Source organism: Aquarana catesbeiana, linkage group LG02 (assembly GCF_042186555.1).
Source record: "Aquarana catesbeiana isolate 2022-GZ linkage group LG02, ASM4218655v1, whole genome shotgun sequence".
NCBI classification, from domain to species: domain Eukaryota; kingdom Metazoa; phylum Chordata; class Amphibia; order Anura; family Ranidae; genus Aquarana; species Aquarana catesbeiana.
Genome location: NC_133325.1, coordinates 667,855,567 through 667,876,821, shown reverse-complemented (window position 1 = coordinate 667,876,821; position 21,255 = coordinate 667,855,567). Strand labels below are relative to the sequence as shown.

Sequence of the window (21,255 nt, the reverse complement as noted above, 5' to 3'; positions counted from 1 at the left end):
GTAGAACAGTAGTAGACTACCGTGATAAGCAAATAAACTGCAGGAAAGTACAATACGAATTATTTTCTGTTCATATAATGCTGGTTGGTAAATCTTTCTTTTTTGTCAGCCAAATCGAAACCTGGTACCGAAAAAGTAAGTTGGCACCAATGCAATATAATAAACCAAAACATTGTATACATTTTCTGTTCATACTATTTTAATGCGAACAGATGGTAAAATCCCATACTATTAAATCCATGTATTTAGTAGCGTGATACTGCAAGTCAGAGAAAGTAAATTGACACAAGTTTAATAACAGAAGATTTATTGGTGGAAAGGCACAAATGCAATCACTGATGTTAAAGCATTTTCCTCTTACTCGTACACCTACTGACTAGGCATAAGGGCAGGGTGGTGACCAACTCATGTAAACTGTACACGCATCACGAGACAACAAAAGCAGTCATTTCTGATTGGAAGTCCTATTCTTAGGGTTTACCAGGAACCAGTGAACGTAAGGCAAGGGAACACAAAACATTTAGGTCTACAGGAAAAACTGGCAAACTATATGGCTAAAATGGTTTCCGCTTTGTCAGGTGATAAATGCAGTTTCAATAAAACATTTTAAAAGTAAGTCTGAGAAAAATAAAAAGCACCACTCCATCTGTAGTGTAGGGAAATAAAAAAGGAGGAAAAAGTTGTTAAAATATTGTTAAAATAAGCTATTTAGTCTCTGCAATATTACAGATTTAGGAGATGTGAGCACTGTCGTACATTGTAGTTGTACTTTGGTTGTCAAGTTTTTTTTAACAGCGTACAAGAAAACAAGGTGTATTTGAAAGCAAGCAGCTATAGAAAAATAGAAATTCTGTTGGTCAATGCATCACAAGACAAACTACTGAGGCCTCTGAATGCTATTAGCAGGATTATAAACATCGAAAAAGCCAAATGCACCTGCTGCATCCTGCTGATCAAAGCAGTTTAAGACAAAGTACTTTTAGCACCTACTAGCATTAAAAACGGATATATACGCATGACAGTGGTAAACTATTTTTAGTTCACACGGTCCCTTTATTGCATACAATAGAAACTACCGTATACAGAAATGACAAACTTTGCTTCCTTGCTTTAGCAAATGCCTGAAAATTATTAAAATTTTACCTTACATACACAGTGGAAGCAGGACCTCCTGTCTCTATGACATCACTGGTTCCTAGAAAGCACAGCCTATCAGTATCACCGGACTCCACACAAAATGGCTGCCTCTAATATTTATAAGCCAATGGTACTTTTACACGGTTACAAAAAAACCATCACACACACTGACGTATTAGTCAGTAACAAACCATTTAATCTGCCCAGTAGGAGAATCTAATGATATATAAAGGGGAAGCTAAACATCTGCAACTTAATGTAGTGATTGCTGGTGGTATAAACAGACAGCTGGTGAGCGAGAAAATGAAATGTGAGAGCAGGTTAGGGTTCTTTAATTGTAACAAAATGTTAGTTAAGGTGCTCTACACAATATATTTATATATTGCACATCTGAAAATTTCTTACACAAATATGAGTTATTGCAATGTCAGATAATGGCCTTGCACCATCTAGGGAGAACTGTTCTACTCATATCAGCTAGTCACATCATCCTCTTACGTGTCTAGTACATGAAAAGCAGAATCTAACTGGTTGCTAAGGGCGACACCAGTTCTTCCTTCAGAAACCTTCATACAGGAGGCCTGTAGTGCAAAGTGAATATTGCGCCACACTGGGGCCAGTGGATAAAAATGGGTTCTCCACCGCTTGTCCATGGAGACCAGATACCTTGAATAAAATCACATCTGACGAGTCATTGTGGGCAAGTTTCCCCCTTTAGAGAAATTTAATATCTCCTGCATAAATAAACCCCAAATGCTCTGGTTAACTTCTATAAAGTACTACAAAATCCTCTATCAACTCATGTACATATGGCTTTTTGAAAATTGTACAATGACAAGGTAAGGCATATATTTGCACAACAACTTTTAGAAGAGAAAAAAATAAAAATAAACCTTCCTTCTAATACTAGAAATAAGATTGCATAAATAGATGTGTTTGTTTTCTAGTGCAGACCATGTTTATCTGAAATCTGATTTATACCCTTCATTATCCTCTAAGGTCAGAAAAGGGGTAAAGGCCTCTATGGCAGAAACAGCAAAATAGAGTAAAGATTCCTAGTATGCCACTCTCATTTTGCTTGTGTACACAGGCAAGCTACGTTAGCCACCATATCTGCCAGGCAACGTCTATATGCCATGTGCCAATGAAATGTGCAATACAGAAAGTCACTAGTGGGGGAGCCTGTGCAAAAGCAAGTTAAAAATAAAATATCTGAATTTCACAAATATATAAAATAATTTCTTTCCTCTTTTTCTCATAAGCAGCGCAGGTCTTTGGTAACTATAAAATATAAAAGCAGAGTCGAGAAGTATTAAAAGGAGGTATTGTCCAACAAGTGGAAGAAATGGATGTATGTGAAGCTGTCAGTTTGGTTGTATATCAGATTCCTAACAGACTGCAGTGGTCATCATCGTGAATTCAGACGAGGAGCAACCTTTAAATAAAGAAACATACATAAGTAATGCAAGCAATACAAACTTGATATACAGTCAATGTATTCTAGAGTGCTGCAGAATCAGTAATGAAATGTGTTTGATATGCATATAAAGAACAAACAACCTCAAGATTTAAAATCAAGACTCCTTTATGTTTCTACACTGAGGGTATGTGCAAAAGTTGGGTAAATCATATGCAATGTTGTCAACTACCTACTTTGCTTATTAGATTACTTCAAGGCTGTTGAATAGAGCTTGGAATATACTTTCATTTTATTTACTGAAAATCACAAGGGGGCACTGTCATCAAATACATTTGTACAATTCTTCTGCCTGAAACAAAAGAGATATCGCTCTACAAGAATACCAGGGTAGACTTGGCTCAGATGTAACAAGAGCCAAGTTAGATCAATGTGGTACAAGCACAGCTAGCTCTTTATATAAATATGATGTAGAAAAAGTGGATAAAGCCAGGTTCAGGTAACAATTGTTAAAGGCAAATTATTTAAAGGAAAAGAGCTCTTAGAGCAGCAGTAATTCCCTGAACAGATGAAAGAACATACATTCACCAAGTCTGTCAGTGCCTACATTAAAGCCCAACTCCAGCTTTCTGTCACTTTAAAATACGCATCTGTTAGCAAAGGTAATAGTTCACTTGAACCAAACAAAACTACTTTAAAAAGTGACAAAAAGCGAGTTTGGCTATACTGTAATATTTAAATGTAATATGACTGATAAAATTCAGTATAGGCAAGTTTCTACAGTACCCAATATATTTTCATAGGTGGCACTTTTAAAACATTTACAGGTTATCAATGTAGAGTTAACCATGAATTATGGCTCAAGAATTATTGCTCTCTCTGCGGCGATACCCCACATGTGTGGTGCAATCGCTGTTTACATACACAAACATTCGCACTCACATGTATGCAATTGTTTTTTTAAACTTTATTTTTTCATTTAACTTTAGTGCTATCACAAGGGACTAGAAAGCCCTTCTCACTCTTGTAAAAGTGATTATGCTGCAGCTATAAGCTTGTTTTAACCACTTAAAATCCAGGACGTTCTACAACCACCTAAGGACAGCAAATGTATAGATTAAGCATACAGTGAAAAAAATTCTTACCACAGACAAGTGTCCATTTTTTGCTTTGGCTATTAGTAACTCAGAGCCCGCAGTAAAGTCAATGATTCCTTCTTTACCTGGACCAACTGTAAACTTGATGCTGAGCGGGGAAACATTAGTTAAGTGAAATGTCAAAATAAAGTTTAATAAAGATAACAAGTGAAATCTCTACCGTGTTGTACTTTGCTGTGAATATAAATTATTTTTATGTAAAAAAAAGTGGTCTGGAATACTGTATAAAATTACAGAGAAAAATAGGATATTTTTCTCACGACAGGTTTCCTTTATGAGTGCTACCATTACTAAACTCCTTCTGAAAATGCTAGTTGCCCAGCTGTTGCGTCGACTGTGGGCAGAAGAGAGTAAAGGCCTTACCTGTGCACTTGTTTGGATCCGAGTATAGAAGAGAGAGATCAGAAAACAAGCAACTAGCATTTGTAGAATAAGTCGTCAGTACTTTTAATCGGAAAGTCTAGCATTCATTCTTTGACTGTTAATCCATTTTAAGAAAACCTGTACTGTGAGCAACAGGTTAGCTGCCATTGACAATAATAGTTTATTGTGTCAATATTTTAGGACTCACTACCTTGTAACAAGAATGCAGATAAGGATTTATGACATTTCTAGCTAGAGAGATTGAGAGCAGTAATGTCAGTATACATATCTTTTACAAGGAGACTAAAAGAGTTTTGGCTCTGTTTCTCCCAAAGCACAAGGAGTTTGCTAAAACATAACAGGGGATTAGCTTGCTTTGCAATTTCCCTTTGCATGGTTAAAACCTACTGAGCCCTCTGATAATTAGAATGTCTACTATGATGACCCATTCCACTGTTACACAAAGCAGGCTTTTTTAGCACAGCTGAAAGGTAGAATAGCCATGTGAAAAGACGACTAGGGCTCCATCTGTTGACTGGACAGCCTGCATTATATTAATATGTAATATTTCATATTTATCTGACTAAATATATACATATATCATTTAAAAATCCAATTTCTTATATACCTCACCAAAATATACAGGAAAACAAAATGCACACAAAACCACTATACCAGTCCCTTTAAGAAAAACCCTTTTTGCTAGTAGTGTTGAAGGGGGATGCGTCTTATCTGACTTATTCAGTAATATTTTCAGCACAGCAGCTATTAGACCCCTTTCACACAGAGGGGCTGTTTTCAGGCATTTTAGCGCTAGAAATAGCCTCTAAAAAAGCGCAGGAAAACCGCCCATTAAATTTCAGTGTGTCTTTTTACACTGAGGCGGTGCGCTTGCTGGATGTTAGGAAAAGTCCTGCAAGCAGCATCGTTGGGGTAGTTTGGGAGCGCTGTATACAGCCATCCCGAAACGCCCTGCCCATTGAAATGAATGGGCAGCGCTTCGGAAGCGCCGCAACACAGGCCTTTTTACCCCCTTCTTTGGGGATAAAAGTGCCTCGCTAGCTGCCAAAATGTAGCGTTTAAACAGCGCTAAAGTGCCGCGCTTTAGCGCTAATGTGGCTGCGACCCCAGTGTGAAAGAGGTCTAAGAAAGATGCATCACAGGCTACAGAATCAGGTTTGAGCTCTTCCTGATGGCTGCAAAGGCACATAATAAATATCCATAATATTCATACTGATAAATTGAAGTTGAAAAACATTTTTAAATTACCTTTAAGCTTTCTCATCTTTCAGGATAACTGTGTACAATACAGTGTGACTATATAGTATCAGCCATTAAGCTCTTTTTATATTGGATTGTTTTGTAAAATTAAAAAATGTGAAGATTTTAATAAAATGTAATGTTTAATGTGATGTATTAAAGGTCCCATTGTTTTTTTTTTCCTAATCAGCGATACTACCTAACTTACCTAATATGGAGGCTTTGGGTAGCCATATTAGTGCATAGGATTGGCTGAACTATTTTTTTTTTTTTTTTTTTAGCACCAACATGAAAATGGTGTATCGGTTAAAATAACAGCAGACTAACTGTATGGTACCAGCATACAAGATCTTGGATCCTTGCATCTGTGGTCCATCCAGTATCATGTGTTGGTGGCACTAGATCCTTTGTGCTCACTTGACCATAGGGCAAGTCTCCATCTGACTGCAGTTACAGAACATCTTTACAAAAATATTTTGTGCTTAATGTGAAAAAGTGTACACAGAGCAGCACCCACTAAACATCGAAAAAAAAATTGAAACATTTTTACTTATGAATGTATTTTATGTTGGTAACAATATAAGAAAAGGTAATCTACACATACCTGCCCTGATTAATGTTGATATTATTGATTTTCTCAGCAGTTATGGCAACTTTTGTCAGTGTTTCAATCACATGATCGCTCTGCAGAATTGCATCTCCCTGAAAACAAAAAAGTTATGATGAGAGAATGCGGATGCACAAGTTTAGTTGTATTACATGGCAAGCGCTAGAGGAGTCAACTGGAATATTGAAGAAAAGCCTTATGCTCATGATTATCTTTCTTGTATGAATAATCGTGAGTGTCATTCCATATATAGAAGTTAGTGTATACAGTAAAGGCATATCCTCCAAGTCCACCACAGTAACCTTTTGTACCATTTGCCCCACTCTCAGACTGGAAGCTCTTATGAGCAGGGCCCTCCTAACCCTCTTATATTTTATTGTATTGTAACTGTATTGTCTCCCTTTATATTGTAAAGCGCTGCGTAAACTGTTGACACTATATACATCCTGTACAATAATTATAATAATGTAATTGCTAGAAATACAGCAGTTTAGGATTTAGTTGAGCCTAAGGATCAAATGGGACCCAAGCAGCAACTCCACCAGTCAAGTTTCCTCTGACATATACGTGTATGAAGGGATGTAGCACACCATGTAGGTTTGTGGTTCCACTCCCATGCCTTGCATACACACGGTCACACAAAAGTTCCCTGAACTTTCGACCATCAAGAACGCGGTGACGTACAACACTACGACGAGCCGAGAAAATGAAGTTCAATGCTTCCGAGCATGCGTCGAATTGTTTCCGAGCATGCGTAGGAATTTTGCACGTCGGAGTTTGTACAGACGATCGCATTTTCAGATAGGAACCGAAAAATAGAGGACATGCTCCCAATCTTTTGCTGGCTGGAATTCCTCCAGCAAAAGACAGATGGAGCATACACACGGTCACATTTTCCGACAAAAAGCTCTCATCGGAGTTCTGCTGGTGGAATTTCCAATCATGTGTACGCGGCATCACTCTTCGCCCTTGTTTACAATTGTGATTGAGGGACGGGAAAACTTTGCGGTTGAGCCATGTTTTTGCTGGCCCGTTGCTGCTGAGGCAGCAGCTGGAGGTGCACACATAATATTGCACAATGCATTGGTTCACAGCCACGGCAGTACACTAGAGCCCACCACATTCAAGTGAATGGTGCTGCACTGGACCCAACCCACAACGCGCATGGTTGTCTGGTAATTAAGGGGTCAAAACAGGCAGTGAGGTGGCAATACAATGCCTCTTCACAACCTCTCTATTGCTGTCTGAAGTGTGATCTGCAGATAGCAAAGCAAGTTTAACGAGGCCTTAAAGGATAAGTTCACTTTTTAAAAAAAAATAATTACACATTTTTTTGCAGGTAAAAAATGTGCATTTACCAATTTTCTTTTTTTAGGAGCCTGGAAAGAATTACACTAGTGATCAGCAGATTGCTGGTGCCATGCAGGATTCCTGCAGACTGTCAGTGTAAGCTGTTCGCCCTACATCGTACGGACAAGCAGTTTTACACTGACAGGAAGAATCACTGAAACTACAGACAGCCGCTAAGGATGTCAGTACTTGTAGTTCATTCATTCACAGCACTCTGCAAAGTGAATGATGCGGCCATGTGGGCAGAGCCCCTCACGGCTACGCACCTTTCAAAAAGTGACAGCTGGTACAGGGAAATTCTCCCCGTACTGAGTTCACGCCAGGTGCTCGGATCCCAAGTGGCTGCAGGAGCGGGAACACGTTACATGTTTCACCCTAAAAACGGGTGAAACATGTAAAATGTTCCCGAAGGTGAACTTACCCTTTAATGCACTTTCATACAAATAGAACATATTATTTATACCCCCCCTTCACTGACCTAACAGATCCCACCCGCCCCCTCCTGAACACATACTTACTGAGATCTAAAGCCTACAGCCTCCTGAGTTTGTTGACATTTAGCATCTGCATACTGGAGTCCCACAGACTTCTATGGGGCTCTACTGCTACTGTGTAGGCACGACCAAGATAAGAGAACCTGCGACGCTGGATCTCAAAACAGGAGCCGGTGTCTGTGGGTGTTGCCTCTAAGAAAGTATGAATTTGTGGAGGGGGAGGGTGGGATGTGTTAGGTCAGCAGAGAGGGGCAAAAAAATAAGTGCACTTTGTACGAAAGTGCGCTTAAGTCTGGTACACTCGTGCCGAATATCAGCCGATTCAACAGAAACCGACCGGTTCAACAGAAACTGCCCAACACCAGAAGCCAGGCAAACGAGCATCCTGGAAAACCATAAGCTGATTTTCATCTGATCAGCACTGGTAGCCAATGGCTGTAAGCGCTGACCAGTGTTTTCTGGCGGGGGGGCAATCGTTCTGGCGGGGGCAATCCTCCTGTCAGAACAACAGCTCAGCAGGGAGAACGCTGTAATAACATCGGATAGTTAATACAGCGAGCTCCTTGTTTTTTTTTCCTTCAGCCTGCTGGGCTTTGTGTTCTACACATTACTGTAAGGATTGTGATCATACAGACATCCAAGTCTGCATATTTGAACTGCTGGACACTGCTTGCTGCATTAGGTGCACAAACAAAAATAACAGACTGCCATAGCTCTCCTCTCCTTCTGCCATTTGCATATCTGTCATGGTGATACTCTTATCAACATGAAGTCCCTGTCCTGGAAGAAGTATGCAGATAAGGTGGAAAGTAAAATTGCTAATTTCCCCATCAACACAATCAGTGTTGATGGGAGAATCCCTCCAGCAGCGCTATTGTGTTCTCAGCCAGCAGAGCACAATGATTAGTGTTGCTGGCAATAGCCGGCGGCACTAATCGTTTGGGAAAAACCAGACAGGCTGGTTGTAAGCAAGTTAATTGGTGGATCGACTTGTATATAAGCAGAGTGTCCATACATGGATCAAAATTCAGCTTTTCCCTGCTGAAGCAGTCAAATTTCGATCATGTATGGCCGCCTTAAATGAAAACTCCAGTTAAATTTTTTTTTTTTTTACCCGTGCAGTGGGGCTGTGCCTGCATCTGTTAACAACTTATTTTGTTCTAGGGGGGGGGGGGACAGCGGAAATATACTTACCTGATCCACCAATCTTTCCCGCACAAGACCGGTCCCTACGGTTCCCTACCGTCACACTATATGGGGGGGGGGGGAAAAAGCCTCAACCTGCCAGCCTGGCGACTAGCATTTTCAGGTCCGTAATGGCAGCGCCCATATTTCTAATATCATACAGGATTTATATAGCGCCATGAGTTTGCACAGCTCTTATGACAGATTTGCTTCAAAGAGTTTCAAAGACCTCTACAGAACCACCAGTTTCCAATATACAAATGGGGATTCTATAAAGTGTATTTCCACTTTTGCAGTCAAATTTGTGAAAACCCCACTGTATGTTTGTAATGTATTCCTATTCACACAACATACCTACATTAAAAAATTTGAACCTTTTAGCAGTCTCTGAGGTGGTCTCATAGAAGATTCTGAACAGTCTCACAGTGCCGCTGTCCCTACACAGACTAGGGACTCGCACTGAGCTATCCCTTATTAACATACAACGGAGAAACCTAGCTTCTAAAACTTACCTTTTCTCAGGTGGCATTCAAATCTAGTGTACAACTGATAATGGAGATCTGCATGCACAGTACAGACAGGGTTAACTATGGTACACAATAAATGCCCAACTTTTTTTTTGCATTCCACAAAAAATTTCAGTTCAGGAGTAATAGTAAAAAAGCTAAGCAGCCAATTTGAACTGTTTAAAGTTATGCTATGTGGATGAGAACACGTAACACATATAAAGTAGGCATTATCTCAATTTGTCTGCAAAAGTGGAAATACATATAATAGCTACCACAGTAGGCATTACATTGATGCATTACACACAGCAGCTATCAGTTATTCACATTTGAAACAACAACTGCACTAGTATACAGATAATCAAGTAGTTGCAATGAATTAAGAAAACAGTTTGAGGTTTCTTTTAGCTGTAAACATTGCTATAGGAATAGCTTTTTTTATATGTACACATATATAAACATGGATTATAACAGTTTTAGGAATAAAGAACCAAAGACCGTACCTTTTGTTTGTTGTCTTCACATTTAACATGGAGAACAAACAGGTTGTCACTTAGACTGCTGACGGAAATTCCTACAACACAACAGAACCATGACTATTACAAATATATATTTTTTTTAATACAAAAATGCATCCACAGCAAGTTCCCAGCAGAAAGTGTGGAACCCTTATCCCTAATACAATCTGTGGGGCAGCAGCCTCCTACTGAAATTCCTCACAAGTATTTTAAAAAATTGTGTATCGTTCCTACACAAATAAATTCTAGTGTTGAGTTATTTGTCTGAATTGTAGTTGAAGATATTGAAAAGATGCATATCAATACCCCTTCGCATACTTCACGTCCAAACAATATCAGACTCTTAAAATTTTTAAAGAAAAACAATTTAATCATTAAACAACCTTATAAAAAGGTGATACTCTAGTAGTTATGAACAATATTTACATATATGTCAGAAAGAATTGGACAAGAATTGGCATGCAAGTTAAGTACACAATTGTGAGTAGTTTGCAAAGAAATTTCTTTCACATTATTGATCAAGCAGTTGAACTACATTTGTGTAAAAAAACAAAAAAAACAAAACCCTTTGAGTTTCTAAAAATCCAACAATAGCAACATTTATAGTCTTACAAAAATCCACAGGACCCAGCCCCACTGAGTTGTCCTATAATTTTGGGTATCAACTTTTCAACCCAAAATGCAAGTAGAATAGTGAATGATCATCTGCATCCCCCAAGGAGAATAACTCCCTTCCTATGTGAAAGATAATCTTCACTTTTTTGGATACTTTAAATTTAACTCCCAAAATAATATTGGTTTTATGGATATAAAAACATTATATTAAAATATTCCCCTTCAAAAAGGATTGCATCCTTTCTAAAGGAACTAAAAATTGCAAAAACAAACTAAATTCTACAGTTGTTTGAAATTATTTTAACGGTTCCCACTACCATCCAGTTACAGGACATAATGATGGGGACAACCTTTGCATTGTTGTATGCAACCCTGTACCTGGGGGGGTTGGGACCATTGAATGTTTATGAGGGGTCTTGATGATATATCTGTGTCACATTGATGGCATTCTCTTAATTTGGGCAGGACCAGTGGATTCATTACATAAATTTAATTTACAAGAATGTATAACGACTTTTTCATTTTCAGAAGTAAAAAGCTACTTTAAACCAAAATATATTGCAAAACTAACTGCTGGGAACACCATGTTATATGCACGAAGTTCCCACCCCAAACATATACGCACAATTTCAGTTTATTGGCGTATTATACGGAGCTGCTCTCTGGGAAAAAAAAAAAACTTCCAAACTGAAAAAGGTTACAGCAATAAAATACAGAAGCGGCCATAGTAACGGACATAAAGTAGCCTTTCCGATCTATTTCAGGAGGATCACGAAATTACAGCCCAATCAAAAACTCATCTCATCAGATAGCTTAATTAAAACAGATTTGACATATTTTAAATAAGCATTGGCATATACTAACTGGAAATTTTCTTTTGACAATACGTTGACAGGCGAAAAATGTTTTAAAAAAACAGTGGGGTTGATTTACCAAAACTTGAAAGTGAAAAATCTTGTGCAGCTCTACACAGAAAGCAACCAGCTTCCAGGTTTTTTTGTCAAAGCTTAACCACTTGAAGACTAGGCCTTTTTCTGACACGTGTTTACAAGTTTAAATCAGTGGTTTTTGCTACAAAATTACTTTGAACCCCCAAACATTATATGTATGTTTTTTTAGCAGAGACCCTAGAGAATAAAATGGCATTTGTTGCAATATTTTAGGTCACACTGCATTTGCGCAGCGGTCTTTCAAATGCAACTTCTTTGGAAAAAATACACTTTCATGAATTAAAGCGGAGTTCTGCTTAAAAATTTTTTTTAAAAAGTCAGCCGCTACAAATACTGCAGCTGCTGACTTTTAATAATTGGACATTTGCCTGTCCCAGAGGGAAAGAAGCAAATGATTACTTCACATAGGCCTGAGGTGGTTTTAAAATGTGTGACCAGTGGTGTGATTTAACACCTGGTCATCAACCTGGGACAGAGCTTTACACTGAAAAGTTTGAAGGTATTGTATAACCCATGGTGTATGAGCATGTTGCCTGTGTCCTGAACTGTAAAATTAGGGTATGAAATTTAAATTGTGCACAAGATTTGATTCCAGACACCTCTTCCTAAGCCATCCTACAATGTAATATCAAATTCACTGTTTCCTTTATGAGCCCAGCTAATATTCTGCCTTTGGAGCCAGGCACTTTCCCCTGCTCAAAACCTTCTTGGGCATTGGTCCCCTCACCAACCCTGCGGAGTTCTCCTGTCTCTGCAGCCTACAGCTGATGGAAGTGTCGTTACCACCAATAGGTGTCCACATCATGCAGGCAGCTTTTTATATCAGCAGTTAGTTTAAGGGGAGTGGAGAAGTTGCTAATATCCTGGAGTTGGGCTTTAACAATAAGTTGAGCTTTGATCCCTTTCTATAGTAAGATGCAGACAATTATGCTACAGCAGCCATGGCATGTATACACAAACACTTTTTGCAATACGTTCTGATGACCTGCTCCAAAAAGGAGTTTATAAGCCTAAGTCATACAAGCCTGAATGATGAATTTATTTTGGGAATATATGGTCTCAATATAATCATGCTTTAGGGTACATTTATATATTCATGACGATTTATGTAAGTTTTTTTAGACAAATTCAATCGATAGAAATTGGCCTCTATACTAAAGAAGCAGATATGCAATACGCGTCAGGGGTTTACCTGTTTTACATCTGTATACGTACAATTATATTTTTGTAGAAAAAAAAACTACCGGAAATTTTAAAGGACACTTCTATTGTTAGCTTATTTGGCTAAACCTTTTATGATGTGTATACAATAAGATTTGGTACTGATTATACAGTGGGTTTTGTTGTACATAATCTTTTAGTTGCATATAAAGGATTTTTTTATAGGTAGTTTACAAATTTTGGGATTGCAACAATAGGGGTATTTTTAAATCACCAATAGTCGGTCTCTGTTATCTGAAATCCTGTCTGAAATCTGTCCTAAAGTTCCTAACAGATCTGGAGACTCTGTAAAGAGTCTGCACGCAACGTAATCGGACTTCCATCATGTCCATCTGTCTTTACCATGGTTCAGATTTTAGTCCTAGTAAGGCTGGGTATACACTAGAGATCGCAGCGGCTGGCAGCAGGAGAGAACACACCATTCACCGTTTTAGGAACCGGCTTCAGCCCGAATTTTGAGCTGAATTCAGACTTGAAACAGACCAAAAGGCGCACAGGACTCCTGTTCAATTCGCACCTGGAGCCACCGTAATGTGTGAACCAGCTCCATAGAGAGACGGTCACAATTTTCTGCTATGCAAATTGGATGCGGCGAAACCCACATCCAATTCGTAATGGCGTGAACCCAGCCTAAATGTATAACCTGAGATAGAGATACTCACCAGTAAGGCAATCTCGTTTTCAGTCTATACAAAACAGGTTGGTGCACATATTAATGTATTTAGGCGCTTTTGCGCAGTAATCTCAGTAAATCTGACACGGAGAATCATGCAAGATGACCTGTAAAGGTTTGGTCTATGAAGGGTCATCATTGGAAAGGTTACAAAATTGTGGAATATTCCCAGAAAAGGAACAAAAGGTGCTTCAAAGTAAAATCTGTGTTTATACAGTCAAAAATATATTGTATTGGGTCAGTTTCACCACTTGCCACAACTGATAAAATGTATTTAGCGCAAACAAAATTTTTTATTTTTTTAAATATCCCAAATTTTGGTCCCCAGGAAAGTAATAGAGGGCAAAGCTGCCAATGGAGACACTAGCTCTGATAAACTGGAGGTCCTCAAGAGATTCCCTTCATTTGCAGGGATTTCTTCTCACTTCCTGTTTGGCTATGGGACAGGAAGTGAAGGAACATCTCCCCAATGGCACAAAGATGGCAAAATCAACCTTACAGGAGTTATAACCCTCCCTTACTCTATCCAAAATGAAAAAAAAAAAAAAAGTTTTGCCTATAGTTCTACTTTAACCACTTAAGGTCCGCCCATACAGCAGTTTTAATGGTACAGGGTGACACCTGTGCGCCAGATCATCTATATATACACGTGATCCGACTCTTCCACGCCGCCTGTGGCTTGCTCCTGCTGTGATTACACACAGCAGGAGCCATTCGGCGCGTGCATGGTACCTGATGTCCTCCGGCATCCATCGATCGTTGGGCTGAGAGACAGAACGTTGATCTGCCTATGTAAACAAGGCAGATCGGCGTTCTGACAGACGGGGAAGGGATGGAATGTGTGTCCCTGCGAAGCAGGGAATAAATTAAATCTCTTCCCCTAGTAAAAGTAGCACACAGTATAGTAAAACACTGGCTAGACACACAGTTAACAATTTGATCTTCCGTTATGTTAACCCCTTCCCAACCAGTGTCAGTACAGGGATATTGGCCTAAACTTATAAAGAAATTAGATTTTTAAAAGAAAAAAATTTTATTGAATACATTTCAAAAAAAAAAAAAAAAAAAAAAAAAAAAAGCAGAGGTGATCAAATACCACCAAAAGAAAGCTATTTGTAGGGGGAAAAAAAAAAACGTACATAAATTTTATTTAGGTAGTGTTTCATGACCGCGCAATTGTCAGTTTATATGCAGCATAGCATGCTGGTGATACTCACTGTGGAACTTAAGGGGTTAATCCTCTGCATTGTGTAAAAAGGTTGTTTTATCCTGTATGCATAGATCCTCCGCCTCCTGCACTGTCTATCTGGGGAAGGCCAGCTAACACAGGCAAAGTAGCCGACCTGCACATGCTCAGTTGTGTCTTTTATGCTGGAGATAACTTTTTCTTGTTCTCAGAGATAGCCAGGTCACATAATACAGACATCACACATGTGGGTGTGTTCACAGGCTGCAGTGAAAATCTCCTCCTTCCTGAATTCTCAGCACTGGAAAAACTGTGCAGTTTCATGTAATCGTGGTATACAGATCATCCAAAAAGGTATATAGTGGCAGTATTTTAATGTAAAAAGATGGTTTATAGGCTGTGGGCACTGTGGGGGAGGGGGATGAACTATTTCCATATTACTGGGTTTAGTAACACTAAGTAAAACAGTGGTTGAATAAACATGAATTTTTGTGTAAAGATATCTGTCTTGTTAAATGGCGTATAGATATGGATCCCAAAAGATAAAGACAAAAACATATTACATTGACATTTACATAAATGTAGGACTGGAAAAGATCAGATTCACATTAAACCAATGCTACAGATTTTGCTTGTGCAAATCCAATCCAGGTGAGTCGTTGAAATGTAAGTTGGCTGAAATGTTGACACTGGATTAATTGTACAGACGATGATTGGGCTTGGAGAAGAAAGTTCACAACGAATACAAAACCAACACCAGTCTTGGGCAAACTGGCATACACCCGCCAGACCAACAAATAAGACAAAAACAAAATGTTTTGTGATTGGGGACAGTGACAACATGATTCATTATGGACAGAGCTCAGATGAGGACAGCACATGAAAATAAAAGACAATATTGTCCCAGTTTTTCAGAGAACAGACTAACACTGAAAAGTTCAAAAGCACGATTACCGACAATCTGTCAGCCAGTGATGCAAAAAACAAGTTTTACAGGGGTGAGCCAAATCCAATTAGCAAACAGATATTAATTGGATCACCAATTAAAAACAAAGTTTCTGATAACCTACAAAAAATAGCTTAAACTGTGCTAGACATCTTGTTTTGGAGAATAAACCATTCACCATTAACCACTGGGCACTTAAACCCCCTTCTTAACCAGACCAATTTTCAGCTTTCGGTGCTCTCACATTTTGAATGACAATTACTCAGTCATTCAACAATGTAGCTAAATGAAATTTTTGTCCTTTTTTCACACAAATAGAGCTCTCTTTTTTGTGCTATAAAAGAAAAAAGACCAAAATTCTGTAAAAAAATGCATTTTTCTTAGTTTCTTTTATAAAATTTTGCAAATTAGTAATTATCCTTCATATATTTTGGGCAAAATTTATACCGCTACATATCTTTGGTAAAAATAACCCAAATCGGTTATATTATTTGGTCTTTGTGAAAGTTATAGAGTCCACAAGCTATGGTGCCAATCTCTGAAAATTGATCACACCTGAAGTACTGACGGCCTATCTCATTTCTTGAGACCCTAACAAGCCAGGAAAGTACAAATACCCCCCAAGTGACCCCTTTTTGGAAAGTAGACATACCAAGGTATTTAGTAAGAAGCATGGTGAGTTTTTTGAAGTTGTAATGTTTTCCCACAATTCTTTGCAAAAATCAAGATTTTTTTTCTTTTTTTTAAATCACAAAATTGTTAAATTAGCAGGTTATTTCTCACACACAGCATATGCATAGCACAAATTCCACCCCAAAACACATTCTGCTACTCCTCCTGAGTATGGCGATACCACATGTGTGAGACTTTTACACAGCGTGGCCACATACAGAGGCCCAACAAGCAGGGAGCGCCATCAGGCGTTCTTGGAGCATAAATTACACATATAATTTCTTGACCCCAAATATGACCCCATTTTGGAAAGAAAACAACCCAATGTATAATCTATGAGGCATATCGAGTCTTATGAACACGTCATTTTTTTCTACAAGTTTTGGATGTGTGAAGAAAATGAACGCATTTTTTTTTTTTACACAAGGTTGACCATTTACACAATATTTCTAACACATAGCATGTACATACCAAAAATTACACCCCAAAATAGATTCTCCTACTCCTGAGTGTGGCGATGCCACGTGTGAGACTTTTCCACAGCGTGGTCGCATACAGAGAACCAACATGCAGGGAGCACCATCAGGTGTTCTAGTACATAAGTTTCAAATCTAATTTGACAACCTATTACACTTTTGTGAGGCACTCTAGTGGCATGGATGATAACTGATGTGGCATGGATGAGCATGAATGGGGATGGCCGAGCATGAATGGGGATGGCCGAGCATGAATGGGGATGGCCGAGCATGAATGGGGATGGCCGAGCATGAATGGGGATGGCCGAGCATGAATGGGGATGGCCGAGCATGAATGGGGATGGCCGAGCATGAATGGGGATGGCCGAGCATGAATGGGGATGGCCGAGCATGAATGGGGATGGCCGAGCATGAATGGGGATGGCCGAGCATGAATGGGGATGGCCGAGCATGAATGGGGATGGCCGAGCATGAATGGGGATGGCCGAGCATGAATGGGGATGGCCGAGCATGAATGGGGATGGCCGAGCATGAATGGGGATGGCCGAGCATGAATGGGGATGGCCGAGCATGAATGGGGATGGCCGAGCATGAATGGGGATGGCCGAGCATGAATGGGGATGGCCGAGCATGAATGGGGATGGCCGAGCATGAATGGGGATGGCCGAGCATGAATGGGGATGGCCGAGCATGAATGGGGATGGCCGAGCATGAATGGGGATGGCCGAGCATGAATGGGGATGGCCGAGCATGAATGGGGATGGCCGAGCATGAATGGGGATGGCCGAGCATGAATGGGGATGGCCGAGCATGAATGGGGATGGCCGAGCATGAATGAGTATGGCCGAGCATGAATGAGTATGGCCGAGCATGAATGAGTATGGCCGAGCATGAATGAGTATGGCCGAGCATGAATGAGTATGGCCGAGCATGAATGAGTATGGCCGAGCATGAATGAGTATGGCCGAGCATGAATGAGTATGGCCGAGCATGAATGAGTATGGCCGAGCATGAATGAGTATGGCCGAGCATGAATGAGTATGGCCCAGGGGTGGATCCGCGGGGGGGGGGGGGGGCAACGGGGCAATTGCCCCCTCCGAGAATTTGGGTGAGTGGGCCGGCAGGCATCGCCCGGGTGAGAGAGCCGGCTCCGCGGCTGAGAGCACGGGCGGCTCCGAGTCCGTTGGTGAGAGACAGCGCAGACAGGTGAACAGCCGTGCGGCGCCGGCTCGTGACAGTGTTTGACTGTAAGCTGGCTGCTGGCCAATCAGGGATACGGCGGGCGGGGGAGCAGAGAGATGACGTCATCTCTCACCGCCCGGCGCTCGCCCTGCATCCCTGCAGTTCCACTCTCGCTGTGCAGTGTGCAGGCAGCCGCGGCAGCAGAGATATTACATCACCTCTCTGCTGCTTGACTGGTAATCTGCTGCCTGACACTGGGACACAGCAAGACAGACAATTATAGCAGGCAAGTGACAATCCGCAACGCGTGGCAAGTGACAATCAGCAACGTGTGACAATCTGCAGCATGGGACATGGCAAGTGACAATCTGCAACGTGTGGCATGGGACGTGGCAAGTGACAATCCGCAATGTGTGGCAAGTGACATTCTGCAATGTGTGGCAAGGGACGTGGCAAGTGACAATCTGCATCTGGTGACAGGCGACGTGACAAGTGACAATCCGCAACGTGTGGCATGGGACGTGGCAAGTGACAATCCGCAACGTGTGGCAGATGACAGTGGCAAGTGACACGCTAGGGGCTCCCACTGATTCTGCATTATGGTGAGTTGAACCATTTCATTTTTTATAACAATGCAATTATAGTAATAATGCGCTTCAATCATCCTGACACCATAACAACCATGGTGCCATGATGATTGAAGCGCTAACACCAGCCATTTCCCCGATAAATTTACCCCAAAAAAAGTATTTTCTGGAAGTGCCCCTCCCGAGACTAGGCTCTGGATCCGCCCCTGGTATGGCCGAGCATGAATGAGTATGGCCGAGCATGAATGAGTACGGCCGAGCATGAATGAGTACGGCTGAGTATGGCTGGGTATAGATGGGATGACTGAGTATGACTGAGTACAGCTGGGTATTGCTGAGTATGGATGGGTTTAACTAATTATGGATGGGGGTGGATGGGATGGTTGAGCATGGATGGATGGATGAGTATGCTGAGTATGGATGGGTGAGCATGGATAGATGGATGAGTATGTCAAGTATGGATGGATGGATGGGTGAGCATGGCTGAGAATGGATGGGTATGCATGGATGAGAATGGAAGGAAGGATTGATTTGTCACATATCAGCACTGTGGGCACTACACATGCAGCCCACAGCGCTGCTGCCACCGATCTCTCCCCTCTCACTGGACGGAGAGGGGAAAGAGGAAGGTGCAAACTTCAGTGCTTGAAACTGGAACAAGTATAGTATAGGTTTAACTTCAGACTTATACCAGGCTGGTGATTCACTAGGCAAAGAAAGAAAAGCTGTGGAGCTTGCACATTCAGTGGTCAGCAAGTCAGAAATAGCAGCTCCCATACACATCTCCAGTGACCCAGAGCAACATTATAATCTGGGACCATTTAATGGTCAGTTACGCTGCTAATACAGCTTTCCAAAATTTGAAACATTATAGAGTAACCAAACATGTATTTATAAAGGCCATGTACACACAAATATTTATTATGGCAAGAAGTATCAATTCACAAGGCACGCAAGTTATTTTACATGCAACGGTTTTCTATAAGTCACAAAAATTATTATTGCATTGCTTTGAATGGATATCTTTCAGGGAAAAAAATGAAAGTTTTAATTTCATGAATTACTAGGTCATAAATCCTTATTTGGTATCACCAAGCTGCTTGCTATGGGGGCACACACTGCACGCTCACTCCTGAGCGGTTTGTATCTATGGAGCCACACTATAGATGCACACAGCAAAGCTTGACCCCATCCCCTGCTTCCTCCTCACAACATTTGATTGACAACAGCAGGAGCCATTGGCGTGCCCGAGTCCCTGTGTGAAGTGGAAGAAAGGAGAGTAGAGATCTAGCCGTGCACAGCGCTGGATCGATTGAGGACTCGGGTAAATATTTAGGGAAGTAGGGGGAGGACAGCAAGGTGTAAAACGTTTTTGCCTTAATGCATTGCATTAAGGTAAAAAATACTTTTACACCTTGCTGTCCTCCCCCACCTTCTATCTAAATCATTACCAGAGTCCTCAATCGATCCAGCGATGTGCACGTCTAGATCTCTACTCTTCTCTTTGGCTTTAACTCCACTTTAAGAGTGTTGAAGACTGTCTAGAGTTCTGTCACACCTCTGCACAACAGAGGGCAGTACTTGCAATAAAATCATGTATCTTGTTGGAAACACTTGACATTTTGTTCTCAATGCAGCTCTGCAATACTGGCTCAGTGTTGCTCCCCGCCTGGCCACTGCAACTGTCAAACAGTGCGCAGCAGGGGTCAGCAAGTTGAGATGTTGGGTAGGTGGAGCCTGATGGGGATGCTGAGAGACAATGACATCAACCAGCTTTCCTGGCCTCTTTGTTTACATTCTGCTGGGGGGGGGGGGGCGTAGAGCAGCCAGAGCGATTCAGCGCTCTGCGTTGCAGCTGGGTGGTGTGGTGCACGATTCAGCACACTGTCCCCCCTTTTTTTGTTTTGTACAAGCTTTATTTGAAGTGTACAAAACGTACACTTCATTCACTGCAATGTCGGGCAGCATGAATGCCTGACATTGCAGTGCAATATGGGTCGGTTCGATGCGATAAAATGCTGCATATACCACGCCTAAACCACATGATAAAACGTCTGTCACCACACAGTGTGAATTGGTTTTAAGTTATTGGCTGCTAGGATGTCGCTGGGCGGTGGTGTCCTAGCAACTCACATTCAGAAAGCGGTCATTGTTCGTTTGCCAATTTTGATTCACTGCCGGTTTGCTTTCACACGGATGATGAGCACACACTAGAAATTGCGGTGTTCATTCCATCTGCAAAATTCCCAGATTCTTGCTGTTGGAATTTATAGTGAGTGCTAATTGCCCATGTAAATGCACCCTTAAAATGGCACAAATGAGAAGTACCTGAATCTGTTTGTGTCGAAACGCTTAAGGAAATGATTGCAAAGCTTTCATGAATTGGGTGCAGGGTGTTGGAGGACCATACCATCAGAAAAGTTTGGCAAATGCTTTAAATCTCTCTAAATGTATGGTAACGACAAAATGCATTGTGCTTTTGTGAATTGACACTACTGGCTTAAAGTGGATGTAAACCTGATTCATGAAATTTGACCTAAGCACATATATCTATAGTGTTTTCTTATCTCTCTCCAAAGCACCAAGTCCTTTGTCTTTCTGCTGCTCTGTTCTTCTATTGTCAGCATAATAACTTAGTTTGACAAGTTTGACAACCAAAATAAAACCCGCCTGAAATTTGTGTCTAGGTGGTGCTATAAATAGATTAGCAGAGAGCTGGTCTATTCACAGCACAGCTCTGCACATTCCTAACA

At 40.8% G+C, this 21,255-nt stretch overlaps 1 protein-coding gene across 6 annotated transcripts in view; it reads right to left on the bottom strand.

Moving 5' to 3' along the window:
- Positions 1 to 290: 290 nt before the first annotated feature.
- Positions 291 to 21,255, bottom strand: part of MYO1C (myosin IC) — a 333,223-nt gene continuing 312,258 nt past the window's right edge. For all 6 annotated transcript variants that reach the window (XM_073616641.1, XM_073616644.1, XM_073616642.1 and 3 more), the window contains exons 29-32: positions 9,980 to 10,050; positions 5,939 to 6,036; positions 3,700 to 3,799; positions 291 to 2,572 (exon numbers count right to left, since the gene is read on the bottom strand). In XM_073616641.1, coding sequence (XP_073472742.1) covers positions 2,546 to 2,572; positions 3,700 to 3,799; positions 5,939 to 6,036; positions 9,980 to 10,050 — 296 coding nt within the window. In that variant the 3' untranslated portion in view covers positions 291 to 2,545. The remainder of the gene's footprint in view (positions 2,573 to 3,699; positions 3,800 to 5,938; positions 6,037 to 9,979; positions 10,051 to 21,255) is intronic.